This window comes from Rhopilema esculentum, chromosome 6 (assembly GCF_057945365.1).
Source record: "Rhopilema esculentum isolate cy_ngs chromosome 6, ASM5794536v1, whole genome shotgun sequence".
NCBI lineage: Eukaryota > Metazoa > Cnidaria > Scyphozoa > Rhizostomeae > Rhizostomatidae > Rhopilema > Rhopilema esculentum.
The window spans coordinates 2,379,256-2,400,500 of NC_142820.1; the positions used below are offsets into that span (position 1 = coordinate 2,379,256).

Consider the following 21,245-nt stretch of genomic DNA (forward strand, 5'->3'; position numbering starts at 1 on the left):
GAGCAAACAATGCAAAAGCACTCACCCTGTTGAATTTTACACTTTCAGGCTTTTGCTCGCCACCTTGCTCCGAAGATGCTGTATGCCTTAAATCAAATGATCGTACTTTCTGCAAATGTACTGATGGTTATGCTGGTAATGGGAAAATTTGCACAGGTTTATGCATATTTTTTTCTCATCATATCATAGAAATATCAGGAGCTACAAGAAAAGCTATAATATTCTGAAAATTGTCTTTATCTTTTAAAACTTATTATGGCTTTGAAGAATGCAAACATTTCTCAAAATACTACTAAAAGCTTTTTCGTCTGACACTATTAAGAGTATAAAATGTCAGAACAAGGGTCCGAGAAAACACGATGGAAAATATATACCCAGTTGTGAATCGAATTATTTCAAGCTCTGTATCGCCAAAAAATTGTTCAAAACGTATTATATGCTTTAAATTATAGAGCAAAAAAGCTTAAAGATTATTCAGATTATTTATCCTACAATTCCCCCCTGTTCCTGGTTTTAGGGCACATGAAAAAATCCAAGATATCATAGATGATAAAGTTTTTTGTGTTATTTGTCTTGCTGCACCAATAACCTGTCGTTTTTTAGCTAAACTTTCTGACTTTTCAGATGTAAACGAATGCAGCGTTGTGAATGGCGGTTGCAGCCATATTTGTAGCAATGAAAATGGCACCTATGCTTGTTCCTGCAACAGAGGGTTTTCTCTTCATGGCGATGATAAATCTTGCATTTGTAAGTTTCTTTTGACATTACTTTCACGAGACGTGATGACTTAAGGTTATATACTGTCAACTTCACGTTTCAAAAATTATGATCATAGGCAACTAAATCAGGAGCCAAGTCCGTTCTAAGACATAATTTTGTCAAATTTTTTCTTCCTTTTGCCTTATGTCTGCAACTTTATTAAAGTGCAATTGCTAGCATTTTCACAAAAGAGCTTTGACATAGTTATTCCGATCTTAGAGAGCTAACCTATGTAAAGTCTTGCAGACTTCTGTCAACTGTAATATTTGCTTTTCATATTTTGAAGAAAATTTCAACTTTATTACAGCCAATGCTGGTGGATCATTCTGCCAAACTGAGTGGCAGCAAAATCTCAAATGGCGTACAGCTGTTCCGAATGATTTAATCACGCAAGATTGTCCTTCTAGGCACTCTGGTAAATTATAAACTTATGTTCTTAGTAGATCATCGTGAATGAGGATTGTTATTTCCAAGTATGTAAGAATTAAACATACATAGTAATAAATGCAACTATAATTGAAAAAGATTCATGTATAGTCACGCAGTGATTTATTTTTCAACCTTAGAAGTTGCTTTCTTTTCTGTGAAAATAGCTATTTTTATTGGTCACCATCTCGATGTTTTCAGGCACTGCATCAAGATTATGTTTAAAAGCAGGCAAATGGGACGTCCCTGTTATGACAAAATGCGTACTGCCTGATCTGCTCAATTTACAAGCCAAGGTTTGTGCAACTGCTAGAATCCATTTACTCCGAAAGAGCTCGAGCATTAGTCTTATTACTCTTTGGTTACAACAGATATCAAATAAACAGAATTCACCAGTTTAATGTTTTTGCAGGTGAAAGAAAGAAGTAGTATGCAATGGATTGACATTCTTAACTACCTGCGAGAGCTATCTGGAGCAATTGATATTAAAACTCACACCCTTTACTCTGGTGACATACTAGTGGCAAGAGAAGTCGTAAACATTATATTGGATGCTGCCAACCGCTCTGACACGATGCAAAGTTACTACGAATCAAAAGTATTCTTCAATGTATGCTTAAATTGCAAATTTAACTGAATTCTCTCGCCTTAATTTGTCATCACCCTAGTTATGATGCTCAATCTCCCAGCAAAGCATACAGTGAACTGATATTTTCATGCTGCAAAGCATGTCAAACGGTCTCTTATAAGAAGTGTGACGTAACATACAAATCTATATTGAGTATTTTTAAAATTTGAATACGTAACCTAAAAGAACATCATGGAATCATTCTGAATGCGCAAAATCAGCTAAATATGTTTGGTGAGATATGGTCAATGAAAGATTGTTTGTTAACGTTTGTTAACGGATTGCTGTTATTTAGAAAATAAATAAGCGTGATTTGATTGGAGGAGATTCTGTGCTCACGCATTTGGCTATATATTTTAGCAACATTGTAACACATTCAACTAATTTTGTACCTTTTGAGGTAGGTCTTAATTTTTTCAGGCTATGTGATCAAAATTATAAATTCTAAATATCTTTTCTATGACGTCATAGTTGAAGAAAAAAAGAAAAACGATACTTCTATATAGAAGTCTGATTTATAGATGCATCTGTTAAAAGCAGCTGTATTTGGTTTATGACTAATGGCTACGTTTGCATGTTTTAGGCATTTATAACTGCAATTGAACCATTAGTAAACCAGAGAACTGTGTCCTCATGGGGTGGAATGCATAAGGTAATAATGTGATTTTTTCTATAAAGCTAGATTGTTTTTTATTGTACTTTCTTTAAAATATTTATGTCATCGCGCAAATCAAATCAGCTTTGCTCTAAGGTCCATTAACCTTGTGCACTAGACATTAACAAAGGCCAATTTTTTGACATTTACTTTAAATAAATCGTGCAACCACCTCACTTGTTTTGCAGACGCTTTTTGTAGCCATCAAAAACCGCTAAAGTATATATCTTTTCAAGCAAGATAAGAAGTGCACTGCTTCAGTCTGACACACGCAAAGAAATTGGGCCTATAATTTTTGACTTGAATAAAGGTTTTCGGATTTTGTTTATACATCTATCCAAAATACAACTTAGATTATAATACCACTTACTAGTAGAGGTTGGTTGGCATTAGACAAATAAAATATTTGACTTAAGGAAGGACTGTGGCTGGAGTGAACAGGATGTCTTCTAACATTGCTAACATTTTTGTGCTTTAAGGGTTCAATAGAGGCATTGAAGATTATTGATTTGATTTGGAAAGCAGCAGGAATCTTTGTAACACGTCAAATAGCAGTCATCAGGAACAACAGTTTAGCACTGCCAAACTTGTACAAAGATCTTACGCTGAACATCAGTTCAGCAAGCATAAGTATGCCCCAAGCGTAATCAGAACAACAATTTACTGTTGGAGTATTATTTCATTAAGTTTTAATTAGCATCAACCCAAAAGAGTTATATACAGAAATAATAAACAAATGATAATGTAAATAATTCAAACTTGTGTAGCAAACAAAGCATTTTTTATTTTTTTTAAAGTTTCAAAATTCTTTTTTAGTTGACGTTCTCGAATTCTTTACATATAGACAAATTAATAGATATGTTTGAATGAATTCAGTAACTGCTTGAATGTATTCAGTATCTGTTCTTTTTCACAAATAACCTTACAACAAACATTAGAAAACTTCTAAACTTGCTTTAATCTCTGGCCTATTTCGATGTTTATAGCAACAGTTGAATAGACGTTATTAATTTTCTTCAATTCTTTAGGTATTGACATTGCAATTGTCGAACAGAACGTATTTGCAGGCTATAAATGGCCAAACATTACTGGACAATTGGGACGAAATCATACATTCTCTGTTTTGTATCCAAATACATTGTTTAAAAAAGCTGCAGGGAGGAACATACTTAAAGGTAACTCGGGTTTTAAATGCTTTCTTTGGGTTGCTGCAACAAAAGTGCAAGCTAACTTTCTATTTGTTTCCAATTCAAATATGCTATCAGTACAATTGTCGCTAGGCTACTGATTAAGCTTTTTCTAAAAAATTCTAAACTATACTTAATTTAGTAATACACCCAATATCAGCTAAACTGGCAAACATATTTACAGATAGAATGTAACATACGTCTAAGGGGAGGAATATTATGTAGTGTTCTAGCTAGTACGAAAATGAGCTAAATACTAATTTGGGTCATGGCAGATGAGCAGTATTTTACTTTAGATTTCATATTTGATACTTGGCTTAGCCTTTTTACGGGCGCAATACTAAACGATTTGATTGGGAGCTTATTGGTGTACTTCATGGCAATACATTTTAATTTTATGTCTTTAGGTGTAAAATGATACGAATGTTGTATTGTAAAAGAAATCAGGGGTTGAAATAATTATGACACATAATTCCATCCAGCTACTACAGCCTGATTCATCTGTATAAAGTTGCCGATGATTGCATTTAGTGGGACACTCCTGTTGTACAAAAAAACGCTTATAGCTCTCGATTGACAGTAACATTCATTTACCAAAATATCCTTACACCTTTCTTAGGTATGTATAGTTATCTCGGATGCTATTCAGACGATGCAAAAGACCACGTTCTTCCAACCATAGAAAAAACACATCCGTTGCTTACTGACAATTTCCTAACTCGAGAAAATGCAATATTAAAATGTGCACTGGTTGCTAAAGAGAGAGGATATAAGGTTTTTGGAATTCAAGATGGCGGTTGGTGTGCCACATCAGGTAATGCCCATACAAAGTTCAAAAAATACGGAAAGGCATTTAACTGTGTCAGCGGAAAAGGAGGGATGCTCTCTTTTGATATATACCAAATAAATGGTGGGTATTTTTATTTTAAATTTTAATACAAACAAAATATTCAAATTTTTTTGGCAACACGTTTTCATGATAATTCTCTTAGATGTTAAGATCCTAAAGCTAACTTTATACACAGTTAGTTCTGAGTTTTTCATACTCTTAATCATACTAATAAGTTTTTACAACTATAGTAGCGGTCAGCGTTTGGATGTAAACATTAGATCAGAGCAAAGGACGGATATTTAAAATTTCTACAGTTTTGAGCAATTTGAAGCATATATAACGTCTTAACTAAAAGCATCAGAGCTTGTACATATATATATATATATATATATATATATATATATATATATATATATATATATATATATATATATATATATATATATATTCAACCCAAACATAAGAGACTGAGGTGGTTATCGTATAAACCACTCTGGCCTTTATTCTTGTGAATGCGCCACTATCTTATCTTGATCTAAAAATTTTAAGATAAAAATTGAGGAAGCAAGCTATTTTTTCATAATATCGATTATGAAAGCATGACGATTTTGGACCGTAGAAATATCGCAATCATTAAACCTTAGCTTATCTCATAACAGACTTCTTCTCTGGAATCGTTACATTAGTTCTAAATGACTTTGGCAAAGTACTCATTCCGGAGCTTACAAGGTAATAGGCCATTACATTCACTTTTCCTTGAGTTCCTGTTTTCCAAAAATATTTCATTATGCGTGTATTCATTTTCCGTTCATTAACTTGAGATCTGCTATTCATATACATGAAAGGTCTTGATTTCAATCTTCTTCGTCTTAAAATTGCAGCAGATTATACCAATATCAATTCTTTGATTGTATTCTAATTGAACCAACCAATTATTAGCTCTTTCCCCTTTTCTTCTTTATTCCTGGCTGTTTGTCACTTTTGTGCAAATCATCTGTATGAGTGGTTACCATATCTTAACATTTTTTAAAATAAAAAATTTCCTCAACATTTATTGATATTTTCGAACACAAGGTAAAGGAAATAAAACTTAAAGCGCTTTAATTTTTGCTAGCATCGATTCAGTCACTGTCCCTCGCCTTGGATCATCTTTGATAGCAAGTGGCATTTTTCCGGACACCAATGGGTACTTCTTAAACATACCCGATCCAATAACAGTCAAATTTCCAAAGTTGGTAAGCAAGTTCTTATTAGTTTCATGCAACCATGCTGGTCTTACTTTCAGAAAACTACTTTGTATTGCACTTTGTTATCTTATGAAAAAAATTGAAATGTGAAAATTGTGAAAAATACGATGGTTTTTTGAATTTGCTTTCACACTCTTTAATAATATTGTTATCTAATTGTTTTGCGTTTGTCTTATGTTAATAAGTGGAATGACTTTTTCGCCAGACTTATCTCTTTTGTCTGCTTTTGAAATATCTATTGGCAAATTTTACCAATCTATTAAACCAACCTTGGATACATTTCAAACCTATCAAGCCAATTTCACCAGCCTTGGCCTTCAACCGAGGCAATTCACTCTTGCAAATAGCGTACGAAATTTTCCCTAAAACAAAAGAATTTCCAGGGATTTTCAGATAAAGCAATAGGATTTTCGCAAAAAGTGTACGAGATTTTCTTGGAGTGATTTGCCCCTCGTTTTTAAACTGCTATGAATGAAATTTTCTTTTGCAAATGGATTTATCAATCCACCTTTAGCCTTAGTTCCAGTATCCACCTTAGGCTTTATGATTTATTTTATTTTTTTTATTATCCCTTAATGAATCTTCTTTGCGGTATAATCATGTACTGTCAGCGACACATTAAAAACCATAAGTAAAAACTTCAGGATATATATCTCATCAGGATAATAGCAAGATTCGAAAACGATTTTAATCCCCAGTCTCTAGCCAATAGAATAACAACACTAAATTAATTTCAATTTTTTTGCGGTACAGAATTTGAAAATGGCTTTGAAAAAAGCAAACATTTTACAACATACTAAAAGCTTTTTCGTCTGACACTCTTCAGAGCAAAAACGTCAGAATAAGGTTCCGAAAGAACACGATGGAAAATATATACCCAGTTGTGGATCGAAATAGGCCAATCAGAAAAACGCAAGCACAAGACCGGTATAGTTAACCAATCAGTGCCGCGAGCCTAAAGAAAAATTACCAATGGAATCCAAGAGAGAAAATGAACTCCTTTTGTCTACACAATGGCGGCTTTTTCGTTTTTATGTAGATTGACTCCAAAACTGCTAGATGGAAGGACGACCGGGCTCTGCCAATTATCCGAAACATGTCGTCATTATAGAGTTTTGCACAATCTAGGTTGTCTAAAAGATGTTGACCGATGGCAGAATCACTTGTTTTAACAGTGTTTCTAGACCTACAAGATCGAGGAGGCCACAACTGGGTATATATTTTCCATCGTGTTCTTTCGGAACCTTATTCTGACGTTTTTGCTCTGAGGAGTGTCAGACGAAAAAGCTTTTAGTATGTCGTAAAATGTTTGCTTTTTTCAAAGCCATTTTTGAATTAATTTCGTTTCAGACTACAAATGGAACAGGTCAAAGCTGTCATTTTATTGAAGTAAAAAGGTAGATGTCTTTCTTTCAGCTTTGAAAACAGAATTTTTAAATACATCTCCTATTTGCGCTGTTATCTGAGTAAATTCAAGTCAAGACATTTTCTGCTAATAAGAAATGCAATAAATGCAGAATTACACTTAATACGTTTGTCGTTTTCTGAAAATTGTCTCTTCTAAGAAGAGTCAATATATTTATACAGAAATGTACTTAATTGAAAAGAGGTACAGAATGTGGAATTGCATTTTAGTTTTGTAAGTTGACTTTAAGCTGACTTTTGCATTAGTATTTATTTCAATAATTTAGAGATGTAGTATTTCATTGGAATGCTGATGGCAAGGTCCTTCAAACAACTGATCAAGCAGCAACAGAATGTGCCTACTCACGTCCCGGTCTATATATTTTGCTTTTCAACTACACTCAGCTAGAAGTAAGTATATTTGCTTTTAACGATCTGCATTGCAAAATGTTCACATTTCTCTAACAGTTGATGCATAGTTATATGCTTACTATTTGGAGTGTAGAACAGCACGGTTCCAAGCTGCTACTCTGAGTATCTTTGAAACTCGGTAAAGCAACTTCGAACCGTCCCGTTTAATACACCAAATAGCATGTACAGCTCTACCTATTTGGCATCCAAAACTTTGTGTCAAACCGGTAAATAGCAAATTTCACTAGTTTTATGCATTATTCTCTGCTTTACTGGCTCATAGGCTCACTGTAAAGTCCTACAAGAAACTTAAATGACACTTCAAAGTGGAAATGCCAGCTTTTAATGTCACTATTCTGCCTAAAGGCCCAGCTCCAAGTAGTACCGGTGCTTTCAAAGACATGTGTTAATTAAATGAAGATCCAATTATTGTAGATGTAATTTAAAATCTTTTACACCATTCTTTGCGCTTTTTTCAGTCGTCCCAGTTGCGATTGCAGTCTATGGACAAATTGGTGTTTTCCTTTATCAGTTGTGGCATTTCGTGTGCTTGTTTCTTTCTAGCAGTATCTCTATCCTTTTACTATAGGTAAGATAAACATCGTTTATTTCATGTTAGATTCAATGTTATCTGATACTAACTTATGACATGTACGGCTATTGCAATGCCTTTTTTGTCGTCGTACTTGTTATTAGTCTGAGTATCAAGCTGCGTCTCCCAAAGTCAGAATCTACCAATGAATTTTCATCGATTATGCTTGCTACGGATCAAGGTACTTTGCATGTTTATTTACGAATATCCAAACCCGAAATATAGTAAGAGCACGTGTGCGAAACCATTAACAGTCTCGCATAGAGCAACAATAGACTCCTGTGCGCCTCTCACAAAGGAGTATCCAGCTTCGATTTAGTATTTTGTTTTGAACTGATACAGGCTCCTTTTGGCGTTGATTCATTTGCAATTGCCTACTCGATTTCTTTTCTATGGGCCTGCAAAAGTATGTCAGAGAGACCGTTCTCTTAAGAGAATCAACAAAGATTTTAAAGCAATCACACTCTGAACAGAAAACAAAAATAGATTCAAAAGTTTAACTTTAGCCTGGTTTCATTTTTCTGTTTCTGTGCCAATATTTATCAGAATATTTTACTCCAAGTGAAAGCATGGCTATCTCTGCGACAAGTTTAAATCAAGCCTTGATGGCCGCTGCGACGCAAATTGGGATAATTTACGGAATCCACCAGAATACCTATCAGGTACTTTAAACATAAAACCAGTGTAAACAAATCGGAATGTTTATTAATTCATTTTCTTTTAAAATCATTCTGAATAGATTACAAGTCTTTGACTTGTTGAGGGACCAAATTCTTCATGACATATTGACTTAACAGAACTCAAGAATTTTGCATGCCTTGCAGCTAGATTTAGGCTCTTTTTTAATTGGGAAAGAGCCAATGCATATGTGCCCATATCTCAACAAATTCGTAACACACATTTGACTATGCTCTTCAAGGTTATGGGATCAAGGTACATTGAAAGATATTTGTGATGTCATCAATTAAGAACTTAATTATTCATTGAACCTTGTGCATCAAATTGTCATGAAAAACTAAATCTGAAATCTGATTTGACAGAATGATTAACAACATATTAATGACAAATACAGGATTATATGAGCCAACCCTGTGTGTGTGAATATGTGAAAATATTATCAACAGTTAGTGTTGCGTTTATGTCACCATTGGAAACCGTAAACTGTTATATCTATGACCATGACAACAAACCAAAACTCAGATTTTAGGATAGTTGGAGGGTCATGGTAGCCAACTCTCTGATAGAAGATGGTACTTGATGATGATGATGAAACTGTTATAACGTTGATTTATCATCTCCTTGTTAAATTTAGGCAATCGTGCGGTAATGTTATGACTATGGTGATATATTGCAGCTTAGCTGAAAACTTCGTTTATTTCTTTGCAGGCTGCTTGTAAAGTAATATCCATTTCTCTTCATTTCTCAATCATTTCAACGTTTGCTTGGAACGTCGCAGAATGTTGGCATTATTACCGCACCCTGACCGTACCATACATCTCAGCAAGAAGCCTTTCGAGGACACCTTTGTTTGCTTTGGGATACGGTATGTCAAATAGCTCCTACATTTCAGATTTAAGTTTAAATACAATCAGTTGAACTTTTAAATCTTCCTTTTAATGGCACTTATTTAATTGTTAAGAAAAGTAAACATTCATAGGACTAACGTATAGTCTCGCTTTCGTAAGCACGACCACCGGTTAAGCCTAAAATGAGCTCTATAGAGCTTAATAAATCAATGTCTTTGTTCCTAATTATGTCAGGCAGAAAAATAGTGGGACGACTTTGCAGGTACCGTAGTGCCTCAAAAAACGCCCGGGCGCTTATTTAACTTTTGAGGCTCCAGGGTGGGCGCTCAATCGAGGGAGGCGCTTAATCCAGGGGGTGCTTATTTAGAAAGTAGATTTGGGTGTTAATTTTGTTGTTCATTAATCTTTCTTGTTAAATTGCCTTCCAATTATGTTTTCGTTGAAAATTCGAATAAGCGCCGTTCCTGAAGGTTGAAGGATGAGCGCTTATTTGAGGGGTGGGCGCTTATTCGAGGGTGGGCGTTTTTTCGAGAGGGAGCGCTTTAAGACTGTCTCCAAACCAAGATAATCGCTCTTCGTGGAAAGGTTTTAGCGCTGGTACAAACATACAATACGACGTTTATCACAACACAATACAAGTTCTCAAACCCATCCAAAGTGAACATGAAAACCGCATTGAAAACGTTCTTACATCTCAAGGATTTATTGTCTCTTGCATCCTAAAATTTGCTGCTAAGGGAACTAACAAACTTTGGTCTAGTGTCCAGCAAATGTTTTCGAAAAACATTTACACCTTAACCATCAAATACCTAAATAACACTCTTTCCACTAGGAATAACCTCTGCAAATGGTTAATTACTCAGTCATCTGCCTGCTCTTTTTGTCTCCAATCAGAATCATCACAGTACATAGTTTCCAACTGTCAAAATTATCTTGAACACGGTAGCTATACCTGGAGACATAATTTTGTACTTCTCTATTTGGATACAACCCTTTAAACACTGAAAAACAGCTCATTTTACGCGGAACGGCCTTCATATCTATCACATTCTTTTATCACAGGCGACTCCTATGGACCAGACCTTGTCTTTGTAACTGAAGATCGAGTCCTTTGCATGCTAGAGCTTACTGTTGGGTTCGAAAGTAACATCGTCTACCTCTTCTACCTCGTCTACCTCATCTACCTCTTCTACCTCTTCTACCTCTTCTACCTGGTCTACTTTGTCTACCTCTTCTACCTGGTCTACCTCGTCTACCTCTTCTACCTGGTCTACCTCGTCTACCTCTTCTACCTCTTCTACCTGGTCTACCTCGTCTACCTCTTCTACCTCTTCTACCTCGTCTACCTCGTCTACCTCGTCTACCATGTCTACCTCTTCTACCTGATCTACCTCGCCTACCTCGTCTACCTCGTCTACCTCGTCTACCTCGTCTACCTCGTCTACCTCGTCTACCTCGTCTACCTCGTCTACCTCGTCTACCTCGTCTACCTCGTCTACCTCGTCTACCTCGTCTACCTCGTCTACCTCGTCTACCTCGTCTACCTCGTCTACCTCGTCTACCTCGTCTACCTCGTCTACCTCGTCTACCTCGTCTACCTCGTCTACCTCGTCTACCTCGTCTACCTCGTCTACCATGTCTACCTCTTCTACCTGATCTACCTCGCCTACCTCGTCTACCTCGTCTACCTCGTCTACCTCGTCTACCTCGTCTACCTCATCTACCTCTTCTACCTCTTCTACCTCTTCTACCTGGTCTACTTTGTCTACCTCTTCTACCTGGTCTACCTCGTCTACCTCTTCTACCTGGTCTACCTCGTCTACCTCTTCTACCTCTTCTACCTGGTCTACCTCGTCTACCTCTTCTACCTCTTCTACCTCGTCTACCTCGTCTACCTCGTCTACCATGTCTACCTCTTCTACCTGATCTACCTCGCCTACCTCGTCTACCTCGTCTACCTCGTCTACCTCGTCTACCTCGTCTACCTCGTCTACCTCGTCTACCTCGTCTACCTCGTCTACCTCGTCTACCTCGTCTACCTCGTCTACCTCGTCTACCTCGTCTACCTCGTCTACCTCGTCTACCTCGTCTACCTCGTCTACCTCGTCTACCTCGTCTACCTCGTCTACCTCGTCTACCTCGTCTACCTCGTCTACCTCGTCTACCTCGTCTACCTCGTCTACCTCGTCTACCTCGTCTACCTCGTCTACCTCGTCTACCTCGTCTACCTCGTCTACCTCGTCTACCTCGTCTACCTCGTCTACCTCGTCTACCTCGTCTACCTCGTCTACCTCGTCTACCTCGTCTACCTCGTCTACCTCGTCTACCTCGTCTACCTCGTCTACCTCGTCTACCTCGTCTACCTCGTCTACCTCGTCTACCTCGTCTACCTCGTCTACCTCGTCTACCTCGTCTACCTCGTCTACCTCGTCTACCTCGTCTACCTCGTCTACCTCGTCTACCTCGTCTACCTCGTCTACCTCGTCTACCTCGTCTACCTCGTCTACCTCGTCTACCTCGTCTACCTCGTCTACCTCGTCTACCTCGTCTACCTCGTCTACCTCGTCTACCTCGTCTACCTCGTCTACCTCGTCTACCTCGTCTACCTCGTCTACCTCGTCTACCTCGTCTACCTCGTCTACCTCGTCTACCTCGTCTACCTCGTCTACCTCGTCTACCTCGTCTACCTCGTCTACCTCGTCTACCTCGTCTACCTCGTCTACCTCGTCTACCTCGTCTACCTCGTCTACCTCGTCTACCTCGTCTACCTCGTCTACCTCGTCTACCTCGTCTACCTGTCTCTCTCTCTCTTGAAACTCATTATCATTTCTATCTGCTGCACCAACCTCATCTTCTGTCGTTGAAAGAAACTATGGCTAAATCCTGAAATGATTGACTTCTAAACATTGTTAGTAATTCATATAAGCCATTCATATTAAGCCTGTGAAAGCGAATCATGCAAATGTAAATTAAAATATATCCAATGAAAATGAGATTTTTAAAAAAGATTTAGCACGAAGCATATGCACAAATTGCACTCGACAGCGGTTTTTTCCAATACAATCTAAAACATACCGCATAACCAACATGTCGCTCTTTACTCGCTGGTTAATTGCTTGCCTTTTGCATTTCCTATTCATTGACTGTTATGGTGGCCATAATCTTGAATCCATTTTCGATTTAGATATAGTTCGATAAGTACATTGGGATCTGTGGCCTTTGGCAATGGTGTATTCATAAATGTTTTAATTGCAGGCTTTCCTATTGCGGTCACGGCCCTTTCTGTAGCTGTTTTTTACGACCAATATAGCTACTATCAAATGTGAGTCATATCTAATCCTATTGCTCAATTTTGACCTTTTCAACCATTCTTTTATTCTATTACCAAATCTGAAAAAAACTATAATCAAAGGATTAAGACAACATTTTCAATATTATTGTTAAGTTATAATATCATTGTAGAGATACATTGTAAACATGTTGCTCCAACAAACAAACAAGTGGACATCTCGTTTCAGCCCAAATGAACGAATGACCAAAAGGCTACCCTTAACGTAAATTCTGTACACGTATTTGTTAGGAATTTTGATTTTGATGAATTTAAACATCAAGATTGTCTTACATTGCTGCTGATCTTGACCCAGTTTGCACTGCTTTGTTTTGTACACGATATTTTTATTCATTTGCACGCTAAAAAGGAGCAGTGGAAATGGACGCTTGACATCAACAAAAACTGACAAAAATGCGTGACATGGCCTCACTTCGAAAATGTTCATATCTCACCCTTAGCAAAGTCACTTATATTTCTAATAATAATAACACGTAGGAGCTTCAGCTCCAAATCGTCCATTTATACTTTAAGTGTATGCCCGTGTATTTTGTAACGTTTTATACTTGGTGGCCTAAATTGGCAAAACGTGAAGTTAAAAGTGTTCCCTTATAGCCTGATCATTCCCAAGGACATAGCTGCCAAATTGTAAAACAAAACGATGCCAAACTTTCTTCTGACACCCTCTATGTTTTAGATGCTGGATGACTCAAAGAGTGCTGCTCACGCTCATTGTTTTTCCCCTGGTTTTGCTTGTCGTAGTAAGTACCACTTATCGTTTTTAAACGTATGCTGTCTTGATCACGAAGAACTTAATGGGGAGCATGTGACATATTCCATTTCTATTAGCTAAATATGAACTTCTTCCTCTTCTTCTTCCGTTTTCAGCTTTTGGACACAATCTTTTCCTTCCGCTCGATTCTGAGATAGTCGTTTCGCCTCTGTCCAGTTGGTGCCAGTTCTTTCAAGGTCCTTTCCACTGTTGCCCGCCACGTCATTCGTTGATTTAATATGAACGGCAGAACTTTATAAACACAAATACCAGACATGTTTAAAAATGCACTCCAAGGTTTCCCCCTGATCTACAGAAAGTTGTGATAGTGGGGAACTCCAGACGAAGATAGGGTCACATACCTTCGGGTTTTGAAAAAATTCCCGTTTTCGAAAAATTAGGTCATATTGCTAGGTATGGAACTTTTTGTCCAGAAATCGATTTAGTTGAGCTTAGCGCCTTTCATTTATAATACTAATATAAACTTTAGCAGTAATATATTTATTTTTTCAGGTCAAAGATATTTCTTGCGATTCTTTTCTTAAACGAGACTTAATATTTAAATAGAGGCTAATAGCTATTGCGTCACTTCAACGACCGCATTTCAAATCGGCTCCTTGAAATTTGCCAAATCCGCCCCTTCTGGTAAAGGTTAGGGTTAGAGTTAGTGTTAGCGTTTGATAAAAATCCTTTTGGACACACCTCTAAAGACCTGTCCTTTGGAGTAATATGTCACTGGCTTTGCAATAATATTAACACTGAGACAGACAGAGCTACCATATTTGATTTGTTCTCCACTCAAATTCTTGTTATGACTCAAAAGATTGATGGCAGATAAGGAAATCCAATTGCTTAGCTCGTTTGTTGATGACTCACCTTGCAATCCTTGTTTTGCTCGTTGTGTTGGGACACTTTCTGTTTGTAGCGGCACCACCAGGGACGGACTTAGCGGAGGGGGTGTAGGGGGTGCAACACCCCCTCAATATTTCTGTCTCCTTCGGTAAATTTGGTCCCACTCGGTAAAAACAATTTTTTTGGTAGTCAGCAGTAACAAATTAACGCTAATATTTTACTTTTTTATCTCCTTGATATCAGTATTTATCTTCTTATCAGTAGCGTAGCGGGGAGAGGCAAGGGGAGCGGCCGCTCAGAAAGTCGGTGTCTGAGAAAAGTACAAATCTGCAATAGAATTAGTATCTTAAAGGGGGACTTTATATTTCAGACAATATTAAAACGTTTTTAAAGACTGCAAACGACTGTAAGAAATATTCAAGCTAATCTGAAGGGCGTCGTCGCAAAAATTTTCTAGTGGAAATAGGTCTTGTAGAATGGGGTCAGCCACAAAAAGTCAGATATGACGATGCATAAAGCGAAATTTCCACGTAAAAAAGCCATAGCTTTTCCAAACGCTTTTGCAAAATGGGGTGTTTTCCTAATTTCTTAAGGGTGTGGTCAGCAAAAATTTTCTCCTCTTTGCCCCTCCAATCTTCCAAACCTGGCTACGCCACTGCTTCTTATCGTCTTTACCTTAAAGTTAAAAGAGGAATTTTAAAAATGGGCGTTTCCATAATTTACCAGTGACTTGAAGGGTGTGGCGCTAAAATGAGTGTCAAACCCCCCCCCCCCAATCATTGTTGCTTAGATACGCCCCTGGGCACCACCAATAAAAGCCATTTCAATGAAAAAAACATTTAGATTATACTTTGAGCATACAAAACTTCGCTTTTAAATATCTTAAATAAGACAAGAACCTAAGCTACGTTGAAAAGGACTGATATTTTGTAATACTTTATAGAGTCTGTTTCTCCATTGAAACCATAACTCGCACAATTTCAAGATTCTTCAACTTTTATATAGATTATAATCAAATAAGGCAAAAACAACGGGAAAGACAAACCACTTATTAACCTTGCCCATCCATATTCATTTAGTTTCAGTTTGTAGCATCCCTATTTTAACCGTTAATACTTGCAACTCAGGCAAACATCATTTTGTTCGGAATGGTGGCAGGAGCCTATTATACAGGCAGAAAGCAAGCAAATCCCACCACTGGCAGCCCATTGAAATTGGCAACTGTCGGCCCAGCAGTTTTAGCTCTCAGGTTAGTAAATCAGATATCAAAATTTTCGGAGTGACAATTTTTTGAGATAAATGTTTGTCTGCAAATCAGTTTGTGCAAAAATTGAACCAGTCTGAAGAGTTTTGCAAAGCAAAATTTTTCTTCAGGGTGCACATGCGCAATGTGAAAAATTGTGAGGCTGGAGGAAAATATCTTTACTATTGGCCCCTTGCGGCTTGTTTTTACAGAACAGTTCATGTCAACAAAGGAAGTCTAACCAAAACACTCTCCCCTTTAAGTGTCTGTGCAGTGTGCACTAGAAAGTCGAGTTTGCCCTGAGGCTCACCTTTGTCTCAAAAGGAACAATTTGATATAGGTTGGCTTGACATTTTTTTAAATAAATATGTATCCTTGATGAATAACTTTGAGTTAAGAGCCTTTTGACAGAGTAATTTTTTGCACTGCATCAAATTTATGCATTTTATGCTTTTGATTTTACTTTAGAATATATTTCTTACTTTTCCAGCAACCAAATCAAGTGCAGTGCTGTCTACTTTCTACTCGTTTGCCTTACTTCAGCGTTTGGAATCTCAGCAGTTCTAAAACCATTGGACGTGATTAAATATTGCTACCTTACATCGAATTTGGTACAGGTAAGTCTCATCTTCCCACATAAGCAGAGGCGGCGCCAACTTTTGAAAAACTCACTAAAATGCTTCAAGATATTTTATGCCTGGGACTTTGTTGGATGAGAGGTTATCATAAAGAAGAGGCTCTCGAAGCAAAGAAAAGTTTTTGTGCCAACGCCCTTTAAATCAGTTTAAAATACATTTCAGAATGTTTCATGCAGTCATTTTCTTGCAATTGCTTAAAACATTTTGCTATTTCTAAGGCATGCTTTGTTACTTTTGATTAGTTCTGGTTTTAAAATGGAGTCCATATTCTATCAATTTTTTTCATTTCAAATGATAAGAATTTCAGAAATCAAGATTCTACTATGTGTTATTGTTAAAACGAAATTCATACTGGAGGGGAGGGCTGCCCGAATCCAAACGAAATGCATGGATGATTTTGTGGAAGTTACATGCCTAGCTTTAATCCCAATATAAGCCCACAACCATAAGGTGTCAACATAAGTCACAATTCTATAATTTTACAACTTTTAGGGAATCGTCTTTCTCTCAATCCATGGCATATTCAATAAAAAGGTACGTTAATTCTTCTCTTTATTTTACTCTTCTGTTCGACTCGAATATGGCATTATTATGTTAGAGACAAATTTGATTCAAACAATCAATTTATTTGCTTTTCTATCATTTCGAGTTTGTTGCTCCTTTTTAAAAAAACATGTTTGTTACGCAGTTGTCTACAGCTATCAGAAATCAAAAACAGAAAGACGACAACCTAGCAAATGCCTTTGGTATTTTCAACACAAGCCTGTCTCTTGCTGACAATGACTCTTTGAATCAGGATTTTTTCTCCTTACAAGCAAAGGTATTCTTTTTTATTTCATTTCGATACTGGAAGGTCAAAATGATACTTAAAGGGTTATCAAGGATAGGGCTTACCCAAAGTCGTTTTCTATTTTTGTGGGCAAAACATAAAGCTCGATAGGGAGTAACATCCATATTATTTCATTCAAGGCATTCAAAACAATTTATTCAAGACACTTAGGTTTTGCCTACTAAATTTAGAGGATATCTCATGCAATCATTGTACTGTAATCATGCAATCACTGCAAACACAAACAGTTGCTTTTCATAGTGGCAGACTATTATTTGTGTTAGTCGCAGGCAAGTAATACAGCACTTCGGAGCAGGAGGGCTGGGGGCGCTTTAGCCTCCCACTTTTTGAAAAAATTACCAAACATTAAGTAATAAACTACAAGTAAAGCCTCTTTTTAGGGTTTTGCCCCCTCAATTCTTTTAACCCCTCTCCCCCACTTTTCTCAACGCTTCTCTCACTTTTCTCAAGTTTATTTCTATAGGAAAACCAGCCTTATAAACTGAGAAAATCTCCTTTATCATTATTTGTCTAGATGTAAACCAAACATCACAATGCTCAATCAATAGTAAATAGCAGTAAGAATTTTAAATCCCTTGGCAGGTTTATGAGGTTATTTTTTAAGTTGATTAGCTTTAAACCTATCTATTGCAATTTTACTTCGTAAAGTATTGCTGCTTAATGTCCAGTTTTATTCTGTTTATACAGCAACTGGATGAATCAGGCAAGGAACATGGTTGGGATACAAAAATGTAGTAAAATCATGGAGACTTGTTGGCTTTATTGCTACAGATAATCCAGCTAGAAGCACGAGTCCTTCTTTGACTATTCTTTGCAACAGCGGCCGCCATGTGGAAAACAAATCTGGATACGGATTACCAGATAACATAGATTTTATGTGGCTGGAATTCAATTGCTCTACAAAAGCATAGCATAAAATCATATTTTCTTTGATTAAGGTTTACACAATTTAATATACATTGATTTGCATATGCATATGCACACAGTTGCTTTGCCTAAACATATGTGCACAATTTTGTGTTGATTATATCATTTTGCTTTCCTTCGTGCATATTTTTGTTGAAAGAAATAAAAACTTAAAAGATATGGAATGGATATCTAAAATTTTTGTTTTCTGTTGTGCATAATTAAAAACGAACCAGGACCAGACTGGACCAGATTAAAGCGGATCGAAGCAGAATGTTGGACAAACAATAGCATAAGTAGAAATTGGTTACATTTAGGCATTTACAAGACAGATTCAACAATTCAACATTCTGAGACCCCCTAGCGCTACAGCCCTGCTCCTAACATAGTTCTTTTCAATTGACCATACTAGCAAGAAGCCAGTGGCGGCGCCAACTACTGCCGAGTGGGAGGGCAATGGGCGTGGCCAGCGAGACCACGCCCTAATCGCCTCGTTTCAGTGCTTTGTACCAGGTCAAATTTCCTTAGGAAATATGATTCACCTCTACCTAGTGCTTTCTAACTCGTTTTTAGAAGAAATATGTAGACCATGTTTCGAAAAAAGTGGGGGTAATTACCCCCCCCCATACCACCCCCTGGCGCCGCCACTGCAAGAAGCCAGCACAGCACATCTAGCTACATCAATTCTATGAAGCCATAGCTATACATAGGTGTATTATAAGTTGGCAGCTTCACGGCTTGGACAATATTTCTACTTGCGGTCTACGGATTTGAAAACAGGTTTTCTGAGGGCTTCAGCGTAAGATACATCTTGTGTCTTCTCCGTTTAGGATCTGGATGCGTTTCCAAGAAATTACAAAATAGAGGTTTGGACCAACGCAAAACCTTATTTTGAGAATCAGAGTGAAAACAATAAGAACTTGCCATACAGTTACTTCAGGGAATATTTCTCATTTACTCATATGCGAGTAATCTGCTTTCTGTGCCACGGCACGTTTGTCATCGCTTCTTTGCGCTTTATTCCATTGCGGACTGCGGCTTTTGGCTGCTTTTTTGCGCGGTTTTGCGGCTTTTGCGCCCCCTATAGTAGGCACTCTACAAATGTCATACTTGAATGCTTTACACATACAATATAAGAATAGTGCCTTTGCTTATCAAAAGCGAAGGGTCCCCGCGAGCAAAAGCGATAATCTTATATGAAACAAAAAATGCAAGAACGGCTTAAGCTTCCAAACGATGTAATTTTATATTACGCAATGCTGTGATTCAAAAATAGTTTTAGCCAGATTAATAATCCCTTTTTTATATTTTCAAACAAAAGCGTTTTTATCAACTTTTCCGTGTTTAGCAAGATATCCTTACTCTAATTGAATGGTTCAAGGATATTTTATTGTTACTAAAGGAAAACAAACGTAAATTTACATATTTATTTCATACATCATATTTTATACATATTTCATATTTATACAGGGTACAAATTCAATAAAGTTTACTGTTTTACAATTTAGCCCTGCTAAATTTTAAAGCTGCTAATAAAGTAATTACAAATCAATTAGATAAAATAAATACATCTGGATACAATAAGATATTTGTACAAAATTAAAGAGTTTCGTACCCCAACTGTTTCAACTTAGATTTAAAGAGTACACCGAAGGGGCCACTTTGATATCGTTGTTAAACTTAATATACTTGAACGTAAACAAACAAGAAGCATGAAAGGAAAAGATTTGAAGAGCTTGTCATATAGATGTAATGATTTGTAGAATCTATCATTAGACATTAAGATGACAGACTGCGTTGAGTGAAATTGGAGGGATTGCGTTGTGTGTTTCTTGACACAAAAAAGATGTCGTCAGGCGATAAGACGGAAACTTCGCTTTGTAAAGATTGAAATTTGCTTTGAAACAAAACGAGCCTGAAAGTTCGATTCCATTCATTTCTATATATTACAGTTTTACTTTTACTTGTAGGTTTTTATTATATTTGTATGTATGATAGCATTATTGTGGATTCATTTTTTTCTTTAGTATGTTATAATTAATCTGAATATTTGTCGAATATAATGCACCTTTCACAAGTATCGACGATGGATGTATGCCTGCCGCTTAGCCGGGGAAAAATGAAAATAAGTACAATGTATTATAAAGATTATATAAACCATACATGGACGGGAGACTTACACAAGCAAAATATTATCAACTCCCAAGGGGTTGACGTCTACTGGCAAAGCAGTGCATGGACTGATACGACTTTCAGTCTCAATTGGGCCAAACGTACATTTGTCCCAGCAGTAAGCCAACTCGAGGAATTCTTCTCTGTGAAACTTAGAGGCCAAGGTTACTGTTCAGTTTCAGTCAGCAGTCAAAGGTCTTGGTGGAATAGTGTGGTATGGCCACGCAGGTGCAACAGATATATGGCAGCCAGTTTATTGTGGGTATGGTAGGTTACAAAAATCCCTTATACAGACAGAGCAAAACGACTGGTTAGAGAAAGAAGATGATATAGATTTGTGATTAGACAACTCTGAAGATTCTCTCGATGTAAAAAGGAGACGGATAATGTTGACGCATTGGGTTGGAAATGCTACAGAAAAGTTGTCTGCTGAAGATTATGACAAAGTTAGGTACAGATGCTTCGAGAAAACCGGATGTTTGATAATTGTTGATGGATCTGCTGACGATAAGATAAACCCAAAAGGTCTTCAAAATTATGTTGTTCTACCTCCTTTGCCAATGACCGGGCCAGCAGAGGTACCAGCCTGTGAGTTACCAATACTAGCAAGTCATAAAGAAGTTGCCAACGAAGAATTTAAAGAGAACTTCAAACTGCAGCTGCCAGAAAAGTTCGATTATGAAGCTGACAGTGACTACACTCATGCGCTTGTTGGCAGAAAATTGAAAGTTTCTGCCTTGGCTATGATTTTGGAAAAATTGAAAAACAGATTCAATGTCTCTCATCTTCTTCAAAGTCTCTAACAATAACTGAAATT

The 21,245-nt window shown here is 37.1% G+C and overlaps 2 protein-coding genes across 7 annotated transcripts in view; one reads left to right on the plus strand and one right to left on the minus strand.

The window, feature by feature from the left end:
* LOC135686072 (uncharacterized) overlaps nucleotides 1–18,392 on the plus strand; it is a 54,805-nt gene extending 36,413 nt beyond the window's left edge. For all 6 annotated transcript variants that reach the window (XM_089108829.1, XM_089108828.1, XM_089108830.1 and 3 more), the window contains 23 exons: nucleotides 49–156; nucleotides 625–747; nucleotides 1,067–1,174; nucleotides 1,387–1,481; nucleotides 1,598–1,795; nucleotides 2,397–2,465; nucleotides 2,948–3,098; nucleotides 3,497–3,643; nucleotides 4,275–4,565; nucleotides 5,147–5,216; nucleotides 5,602–5,722; nucleotides 7,085–7,131; nucleotides 7,426–7,549; nucleotides 8,029–8,138; nucleotides 8,704–8,803; nucleotides 9,528–9,684; nucleotides 12,923–12,989; nucleotides 13,693–13,756; nucleotides 15,747–15,868; nucleotides 16,353–16,479; nucleotides 16,993–17,034; nucleotides 17,189–17,320; nucleotides 18,038–18,392. In XM_089108829.1, coding sequence (XP_088964955.1) covers nucleotides 49–156; nucleotides 625–747; nucleotides 1,067–1,174; nucleotides 1,387–1,481; nucleotides 1,598–1,795; nucleotides 2,397–2,465; nucleotides 2,948–3,098; nucleotides 3,497–3,643; nucleotides 4,275–4,565; nucleotides 5,147–5,216; nucleotides 5,602–5,722; nucleotides 7,085–7,131; nucleotides 7,426–7,549; nucleotides 8,029–8,138; nucleotides 8,704–8,803; nucleotides 9,528–9,684; nucleotides 12,923–12,989; nucleotides 13,693–13,756; nucleotides 15,747–15,868; nucleotides 16,353–16,479; nucleotides 16,993–17,034; nucleotides 17,189–17,320; nucleotides 18,038–18,085 — 2,621 coding nt within the window. In that variant the 3' untranslated portion in view covers nucleotides 18,086–18,392. The remainder of the gene's footprint in view (nucleotides 1–48; nucleotides 157–624; nucleotides 748–1,066; nucleotides 1,175–1,386; nucleotides 1,482–1,597; nucleotides 1,796–2,396; nucleotides 2,466–2,947; nucleotides 3,099–3,496; nucleotides 3,644–4,274; nucleotides 4,566–5,146; nucleotides 5,217–5,601; nucleotides 5,723–7,084; nucleotides 7,132–7,425; nucleotides 7,550–8,028; nucleotides 8,139–8,703; nucleotides 8,804–9,527; nucleotides 9,685–12,922; nucleotides 12,990–13,692; nucleotides 13,757–15,746; nucleotides 15,869–16,352; nucleotides 16,480–16,992; nucleotides 17,035–17,188; nucleotides 17,321–18,037) is intronic.
* On the minus strand, nucleotides 9,679–12,796 carry LOC148960081 (uncharacterized). Its single transcript, XM_089108872.1, has 3 exons — nucleotides 12,788–12,796; nucleotides 11,239–11,769; nucleotides 9,679–11,172 (listed from the first exon to the last, which is right to left on the minus strand). Exons 1-3 carry the CDS (start codon nucleotides 12,794–12,796, stop codon nucleotides 10,786–10,788), a joined length of 927 nt encoding a protein of 308 aa, XP_088964998.1. The 3' UTR covers nucleotides 9,679–10,785.
* Nucleotides 18,393–21,245: the final 2,853 nt, after the last annotated feature.

Excerpts from the sequence above, each read along its gene's own strand:
- LOC148960081 (XM_089108872.1), bottom strand. Across the intron at positions 11,173-11,238 it reads AGGTAGACGAGGTAGACGAG|GACGAGGTAGACGAGGTAGA; the intron begins GTAGACGAGGTA and ends GTAGACGAGGTA.